Source organism: Papaver somniferum, chromosome 5 (genome assembly GCF_003573695.1).
Source record: "Papaver somniferum cultivar HN1 chromosome 5, ASM357369v1, whole genome shotgun sequence".
Lineage (NCBI taxonomy): Eukaryota > Viridiplantae > Streptophyta > Magnoliopsida > Ranunculales > Papaveraceae > Papaver > Papaver somniferum.
This window is the reverse complement of record NC_039362.1, coordinates 192,889,455-192,898,797: the sequence shown is the minus strand read 5'-3', so window position 1 is coordinate 192,898,797 and position 9,343 is coordinate 192,889,455. Positions and strand designations below refer to the sequence as shown.

The 9,343-nt window shown below is 34.5% G+C and overlaps 1 protein-coding gene and 1 non-coding gene across 2 annotated transcripts; one reads left to right on the top strand and one right to left on the bottom strand.

Annotated features, from left to right (window-relative positions):
- Positions 1–6,718: 6,718 nt before the first annotated feature.
- On the bottom strand, positions 6,719–7,636 carry LOC113280437 (F-box protein At3g07870-like). The gene has a single exon (XM_026529057.1). The coding sequence runs from the start codon at positions 7,634–7,636 to the stop codon at positions 6,719–6,721; it is 918 nt and encodes a 305-aa protein (XP_026384842.1).
- A 542-nt stretch (positions 7,637–8,178) lies between these two features.
- Positions 8,179–8,286, top strand: LOC113284954. The gene has a single exon (XR_003328477.1). It is a non-coding gene; the product is annotated as a small nucleolar RNA Z279/snoR105/snoR108 (small nucleolar RNA).
- Positions 8,287–9,343: the final 1,057 nt, after the last annotated feature.

Below are 9,343 nucleotides of genomic sequence, written 5' to 3'. Positions count from 1 at the left end.
TAGTTGAATATTCAAACCAAATATCAAACTAAAAGGTGAAATACAATTTTACCATTTCTTAAAGTTTTTACATAGGCAAGTCTTTACAATATCATTACTTGAAAAATAACGTGAATGCGAGAGTTTTGAAAGTATGAAATCTTTGAATATTTAAACCAAAATAAAAGAATCCAAGCCTTTGTGCAAGTATTTTTTTTTCTAACTTTCAGTCAGGAAACTGAGTCGACAACCAAAAAAATTAAACTGGACTAGGTTCAATGGAGCAAGGCTCAACATGAACTATTTTTATTCTCTTTTTCAATGATATGATTTATCAAAGAATTTCAACTTCGAGCCTGTGATAAAAAGATGAAAATTCAACTAATGAAATTCAAGACGCATGCTTAGAGAGTATGTCCCAAATTTGTATGAGGTGTACAGTTCTTGTCTCTTGTAAGGGCGCATGAGACAAGGAAACACCTTTTTCAAACCAATTAGTTGTGTTGGGGTGAGAATCAATAAGCTCACCTCTTGATTCCTGCACAGGTTTGTCAATCTCCATTTTTATAGATCATTTAGATATTGATCTGTTCTTTCCATTAGATTTATCCCTTCCATTAGATACAATCACACTTTTAGGAGAAGAAGGAGAAATAGATTTACACACCTTAGTCGGGTTTGGCTTTCAGAAGAGCTTCAGCATATTTGTCAAACAACTAGCTCTATGTTGCAGTTTGTTGACATATATTATTTTTTGTTTTTACTTGCGGTTTGTGAACTGGTTCTCCAAACTTCCTGTAGATAGAATGGTAAGATAGTGAGTAACATATAATGGTTCAGTCTTCAGATATCCTATACATAAGTTCTTTAAATGTCTTTGTCGATCTTCAGTGATCGAGGATGATGTCTGATACTCAAAATTATAACCTTGTCAGAGACTTGAGTTAGTAGACTAGAAATCAAAAAATAGTTTCGATCATCTGACATTGACAATAAGTTTGAGATAGCAAAACTTGTGGGTTCAATCGAGCATTTCTCTAACATGTTCACTTTTATCCCATATATATAAACCAGAGCCAATCCCTTCAACATTTGCACTTTCCTCTTTTCTATCGTAAAAACTTATTCGTTTGTGCTTCTGCTTGACGAGGTTTTAACTGATTCACACAAGAAAAATAAATATATGTAAATTTTCATATTGCGGAAAATTGTGTGCTTAATTAACACACGAGGAAAATACATAATAAATACATCGTCGAGTGTTGTCATGATTCATAAACTATTTATTGTAATACTTGAATTAACATACATTACTAACATTTTTATAGGAGAAAAAGAAACCTTATATCATTAAAAAAAAAATCTGTAACGAAGGTTGTCATTTGCAAAATCTCTATAGGTTTTTCAGGACTGCAAATAAAAATTTGTCTAAAGAAAATTAGAGAAAGAGAGTGATTGATAGATGGGGTGATTTTTTATAAGGGGTTACAAGGTGAACGGAGATATCAAACCTCTTCATCCTCGATCAGATTATTATACGGCCCTTAAATCTAAACCCACCGAATCACAAATTCTTTTTACCCCCACCCAAATTCATAAGAAAAACTCTCATATATATTCAGCCACCGCCATAACAACAACAACAACACATTTCAGATCTATTCCTAGGGTTAAATTATCTCTTTCTCTCAATAAGTAAGGAATCAAACTCAAACGAGAGGGTGATGAATAATCAGGGTTTCCGTCATACTATCAATTAAGCAGTTCCTATTCTGGATTCAGAGAAAGTTTCAGATGAGAACAATGGATCAAGAATTCATCAAGTTTCTGGGGTTAATGATGGTCGAAGGGTGACTGAAACTAGCGATTTTCTTGTATTGCAATAATGGATCACAGAGCTTAAGAGTCCAAGATTCCTTGGATTCTCTATGAAACCACCAGAGAGTTCCAAAGAAGTATCAACTCCTGTAATCGAAGACAATAACTCATCCGCAATTGCCTCTGCTGCTCCACTCAACGCATCAATTAGATGTTGTGCACACAATCCATGTTCAAAAAATCTATCTACATCTTCAAAAACCTAAACAAAAATTTAATTCAAAATTTGAAAATGCCCAAACTTGTTTATATATTGATAGATTTGTCCTTGAAATGTTATGTTATAATATATTTTGGTGTTTATATACAATCTTTATAATGTAAATTTTCATTTATTTTTACTAAAATATTTTGCAAATTAATATCTTTTTTACATATACGCTTTTTTTTTAAATGATACAAGGTTTCTTTATTCCTATAAAAATTTCCTAGTCATATATATGTATCAATATATAAGTATTACAATAAATAGTTTATAAAATATAATGACAAAAATCGATGATGTATTTACGATATGCTAATATTAACTTACTTATCAAAAGGTGTCTCATGTGTTAGTTAAACACACAACTATCCTGATATATATATATATATATATATATATATATATATATATATATATATATATATATATATATATATATATATATATATATATATATATATATATGTATATTTTTAGCATATATGTGAGGACTTATAGATATCTATTTTATATATTATTTTTTTCTTGTATAGTGCGTTCGAGCATCGCTCGGTCAAACTCACAAGTTTAATTTGGTATGTAAATGTTAAATTTAGTTGATCAAGACTATATTTTGATTTATAGTATACCGAAGTCGGTTTCAGAATAGGAATAAAGAACGGTAATTAAGATTCACCAATCAAACTTCAAGATTAAAGACTGAAGAACAACAAAGACATATACGAGGACTTCATTGGTAAAGGTATATGAAGAGTGACTATCATATTTACTCATATACTCTACCATTCTATATACTGATAAAATGTCGTATGACTTTCTATTATGAGGAAAATTGCTATTGATTGGAGAAAATTCGGGTTCAAGCTAGTACTTGATAAATCTCGAATTATATTTCATACAATAGAACTTATATAAAAATTAATAGCGTAATAGGTTGTAAATAATTTATTGTTCAGTATATCGTAATTGCATAAGAAGTTCATAGGAGACATCAAGTTATATTCATGTTCACGAACTTATTTGGGCAGTAAAAAATCTTTGAGTTTATTGATAATACATTTGATAAATCATATCTCTTATTAACTCATGTACACAAAATGATTTGGTCAGTTCATGAACTGGTTTATTTGGAGATGTTCCTAGATACTTTTAAATTCTCAAGTACATGAACTGATTTGGTCACCACACGAAATTGTTGATTTTAAGAGGTTTTCGGATACTTTGTGTAACTTACATGAAAACTTAACCATTTTTCCTGGGCTAACCATTTGGTGCACCAATATTTACCGATAAATACGCGGGTGCACATTCTTCTTTGTAATATGCAAACTTTTCACATACTCATATGATCAATTTATATTGGGAAGATATGCTTACTTCATATCCATTAGATTGGCCTTGTGAGGTGAAAACGATTAGGCATCTCTATAACCTTTTGAAGAGAATAAGATATCCCACTTGTTGAGGTTTGTTTGATATTTTATGTATCCTTGAAGATCCCTTATAAGCAAAAAAATTATCATTACCTGTGTATCTTTATAAAGGAAATCAACAAGTTATCTTTTAGAGGCAGAAAAATATTAAATTTTTCACTGCAGCTGAATCAACTCCTAGGCCACTAAAGGACATCATCTAGGGGAATAAAGTGCGTAGAATTATGTTGGATGCAAGAAACTTAAGGAGCACGCCCGAAGCTGAACTTCTCGAAAGGCTGAATCGGTCTCTATGTTCCAGTCCGAAGTATGACGGTAGCTAGTGTTTTGGCGTCTTAATATAGTGTGATGCTCACTGGACTGAGTCCCGAGGTTTTTCTACAAGATTATAGTTTCCTTGTTAATAAATTTTCTAATGTCTTATATTATTTCTTTTCCATATTATATTTCTTATCTTTACAATAGAAATATCACAAGTAGTGAGTTAATCAACCAAGAAATTTTTTAATTCAACTGTATAAAACCTATGTACAAGACTTGTACTTGTGAATTCCTATTTTGAAATATATATAACAAGATATAACAAGACTTGTTCTTCTTATAATTCAGTTCATTTACAGTTCCTATACATAATAGGTTGTACATGGATATTGATTTTTGAGATCGTTCAAGGAGTTTGTTTTACAATCAGGTACAAGGATCTTTTGTTGATCTATAATTATTTATTGTAACGAGTAATTTCCCATCCAGGTTCACGAACAAAAACGTTGGTGGTGTACTAGGTACACTCTCATTTCAATTGGTATCAGTGTAGGCAAGTACTGAAAATACATAATAAGTGTTTGTTTGTAGGGATCCAAACCTGTAAACAATGGATCAAAGTATGGTTTTTAATTTTCCAAAAAGAGACTCATTAGAATTAAGAACACCACTGGCAAGAAGATTACTCTCTTTGAGAATTCAGTATCCTCACAAAAGGGAATTCTTGTCTCCCCAAGATATCTTAATAGACAATAAACTTAACACAAACCTATGAATGCAGTTGATGATTCCAGTGCTGAAAAAGGATTTCTTGTATACTCTACACTTTTGGACAGAATTAGTCTTGAAGATGAATTACTTCAATCGAAAGAACAAAGTAATAATCTTCTCGAGAAAAGACTTGAATAAAGTCTCTCACAAGAAAAACTATTGAGGATGCAACTCGACATCTCAAAAGAGGATTTTGTTGTTTCTCTTTCAAAAATGAGGAGGTGGCGAAAAGAATATCTAAACTAAAAGCACTTTGTGGTTGTGTAAAGGATCTTTCTTCATATTCTTTCATATGTTTTGAGAAAAAGGATTCTCAGAACATGAAGATACATTTTGATAAATAAGAAGATTCTAAACCTTTCACGGAAGAAGATTCTGCATTTGTTAAGACGGTCAAATCTAATCTCGTCAGATCTTACTCACGCCTGGTAAGAAAGGTTATATCCAAAAACCGCAACAAGCAGTTTCTAAAAAATATACTGTACAAGGAAAGTCCTCTGCATCCCTACAGTAAATGATAAGCAATAGTTTAAACGGATAGCTGTTTTTTTATCGCAAATATTGAACTCCTTAAGGGCAACTCGTATGGACGGAAAAAACGTCCATGAGTTAGTGATGGTCCATAATATATGGATAAAAAACGCTACTATGGAAAGATATATCATCCACCAATCAATCAGGTCCAGATGTTACCTCTCAAATATGAGGGGGGTTCATGTGGAAGATCGATACGGTCTCCCAGTGACCGAACAAGAAACCTTTAGTTCTTTTTTCTTTGTTTTCTTGTGTCATCCGGTCATCTAATGACCTGATGAATTATTTTAATAATTAAGAAAAATATATCCGGTTATAAGGTGGCCGGATGAAGACTGTTTTTTGTTTCTTTTAAATATCAGAACTAGTAGTAAAACACCAAGGTGATCAAATTTGGAGTACAAAAACTCCATTCAAATGTTGGGATCCATTAAAACTCCATATTAAAACAAAATTGATATAAAAACTCGAAAATTTTAAAAATTGATACAAAAACCTCAAATAAAATTAGTTTCATCAAATTCTATGATGAAACCAAATTTGGTTTCATCTTATTTTTGCCTATTTTTTTTTATCATGAAACCAAAGATTATAACGATGAAACAGTAAGTTTACGATGAAACCAAATTTTGGTGGTACAGTTTCTGGTTAGTGGCGGTGTTGGTTGGTGGTGGTGCTTTTTATAATATTTGTTGGTATATGTGGTGTTGGTTGCTAGTAGAGGTAGTTGATGGTGGATATGGTGGTGGTTTGGTGTGGTGGTGGTTGGTGACGGTAGTGCTGGTATGTATTGATGATGGATATGGTGGTGGTGGTCAGTGATGGTAGTGGTTGTGGTCGGTAATGGTAGTGGTTGATATTGAGACAAAAACCCCAAATATTCATATTATTTTATTTGGGGTTTTTGTGTTACTTTTGTTTTGATGGATTTTTTATGGATGGATAATGACACATTTGGGGTAAATATTTTAATTGATAAAACGGGCCCACATATAAATTTGTGGAAATTTAAATAGATTTTCCCATAATAGAAAGAGTTTGATGCTCCATACATATAGAAATTATCCGTTAGTTACCGGATGATTTAATATCCATACCATAGGAGTTGCCCTAAGAGAGGAGTCTCACGCAAATTAAGACCTCTCGCGATCTGCCAGATGTTGTAATTTCTACTGGGTTGTCTTGCAACACTACTAGTCCTGCACTAGTCTTTTGTTGCATATCATAATGCTGATCACCTGAGTCTGAAACGTGTCGTATCAATCTCCTTGCGTCGTATCAATTTCCTTACCAAGAGCAACTCGGTCCAGCTCATCAATAACATCATCCCAGGCAGTACGAACCGGACATGGACGAACCGTGTATCTCTTTGAATTTTTTCCCGTAGCTTCCAATGATGCAAAGGTAATTACGTGAGCAATCACTTTGACATTTTTGAAATATTTGGTTGTTGCTTCGTCGGAAATCATCCGCAAAAATGTTGTTCTCGTGTCATAACAATAAGGCATGGATTTATCATATAAAAATATGATTCCTCCACCTTTTGTAAATAAAATCGGCTGAAACATCCTATCACGAGGAAAAGAGCCTACTACGGGTTCGTAATCTATATCAAACTTCATACACCAGGTCTCCTTCGAGTCGTCGCTACTTTCCATCAAGGACCAGATTTCCACGCTTGATTTGGGTAAAGGCACAAACGCCTTCCCAGTGCTACAAGTCCATATCTATCTTTTTGCTTAATGTCTTGCATACAAGAAGGGGCAGTTAGCAATCGAAACTCCTCATCATCCAAGTCAAACGCCACGACATTCTTGGATGAAACCCAATAGATAGCATCATTTGTATAGGTACCCACACCCCCGAACAACGTCGCCCGCACTCGATATGAAACTGTGCCTGTCACTCTCCACCCACAACCACTGCCAAGTGTGTACACTTCAACATTTCCTTGTTTAAATCCGAGGTATTGGATTCTAACAACCTTGTATTCGTTGGTTGATCGAACATATACCAAATCCACATGCTCATGCATGTTAACCTGTTTTCTAGTTATACGAATAAAATCTAGATGGATGTTTTCTTTCTTTACAACTAATTGAGGAAGATGAACATATTCTCTGGTAAGGGGATTACAAATACAGATGGGATCCATCATAAAATTCTGGAGTTGAAACGTACAAACCAAACCATTGCAGGAGCCAACTAAGTGACCGGATAAAGGATGACGATGCTTAGGAGTATAATAGATCCTTTTCAGATTTTCACTGTAAATGTATTTCTCATCAATACTTAATTGTCCTCCATGGAAAAGTAAAGTTGGATAGTCGTCTTGATTGTCAACGCGACAAGCAAAAAAGAGAGACGACTCCCCCTTAGCAGATAGATTGTCATTACCGCTGTCGTCATCATTTTCATGGAGATGGTTAAGCTGGCGACTGAGGTGCATATTAGTAAAGCTACTTGTGCGGATGAGAGTTACCCAAGTTTTACAAACTAATTTGCATTCTAGAACGGATTCTGCGGGAACCCGAAAAACGATATCTAGTACGATGTCTGAGGGAAGTGACTCCATGGAATTGCCAACTCCAGTGCTTGGGTGATGAAGAAAATCTAGTTTAAAAAAAATCTTTGGTGGATGTGCTTTTTTCTACAATGCTAGAGCAGCTTGTTATTGTATAGTAGCCTTCAATGATTCCTAAAGCAACACCAAGACTAAGAAAAGAAAATCAAATAAAACTAGGAAACAAAGCTGAACTAGAAAAGGAAACCATCTGGTTTGGTTCCTTTGGGCTAAAAGAAAAAATCAAACCAAAAACTAGGAAAACGATAGTTTAAAACAGATGACAACACTTTTTATGGTTTCTTTTAGTTGGTTTTGTCTTACATTTCAACTTGACTAATGGTGGTTGTCAGTTTACTATTCAAATTGCGTGCTGTCTGTCTTCTTTTTTGAACCACGGCGCCCTCAAAGTCATCATCACGAGTGCATACATCATTCTTACCTCAAATGTAATAGTCCCACATCGACGAGTCCAAAGGAGGGAATGTCGAAATGAGGGTAATAAAAAAAGATGGAAATGCTCAGTTAAAACCATGATCCTTCAGGCAGATAACGGGAAATGATGAGTGGTCAAAACTCGCAATTCTATGTGAGAATTGGGTGTCCAGCCTAAGCCTGGTTACGACAATATGGGCACTCCCATTTGTTACCAATCTGATCCCTAGATACCCCATCTTTCAAATCTTAAATCAAAAAATTTCGATTTACGGTTTTCTAAAGGGTTGTTGTCAGCAATATGTTGCTGCAATCACTTTGAAAAAAATCTGATTATCAATGGAGCATCACTTCGAAAAAACAGCCAAATACTTGGGAGTTAGCTAAACTGGTAAATCTGCATTCTTCTTTGGGTATACCACCAACTCAGGGTGATGCGGAAGACAGACTCACTACCTCAAACTGTTATAAGAGGGTGCAGACAAGTTCAAGGAAAAAGCATGTCCCATTCAAGGTGCAATTCTTCATTTGGTGTGCAGTACAAAATGCTATTCCCACTGTGTATATAATCTCAATAAAAGAGGGTGTGGCCTGTCAAATACAATGTGCTGCTTCTGCAACAACTACCAAGAATCAGTTGATCATCTTCTACTCCATTACACTACTGCCAGGCAAGTGTGGGATTACTTTATAAACAGTTAATAACAGGTGGTTTGGATTTTCCTCCTTCCTTGCAAGAGCAAGTTCAGGACTGGAATGAGCCAAAAGGTAAGAATTTGGGAAGAAAAATTTAAGTTCTTTTACTTGCTATTTGGAAAGAAAGGAACCAGACAAAGCTAAGGGGTACGATTTAAACACTTTTATTAATGAGGTTAAGGCACTAGTATCCCTTTGGGGCTCTAGTCCTCAATTAGGCCTGTCAATGGATACCGATTTTCCGTTAGCCGATACCGATAATCCGTTAGCCGTTACTGCTACCATCCGACATAGCGGTAAACGGATATCCGATACCGATAAGCTAACGGATAATCCCTTCTTAACGTAACGGTAGTGGAACCGTGTATTTCCGTTAGGTTTAGTTCCGTTATCCGCTAACGTGCGTACTGCATAACTGGTTATGCATATTTTCTTTGTACTGCATAACTAGTTATGCACATTTTCTTTGCATCTGCAGTGATTTATGATAAGCATAACCTTTGATGCATCTGCATAACTAGTTATGCACATTGTTCTGTACTGCATAATGTCTTATGCATCTGCATAACTGGTTATGCACATTTTCTT

Excerpts from the sequence above, each read along its gene's own strand:
- LOC113280437 (XM_026529057.1), bottom strand. The coding sequence starts at position 7,636 with ATGGAGTCACTTCCCTCAGACATCGTACTAGATATCGTTTTTCGGGTT.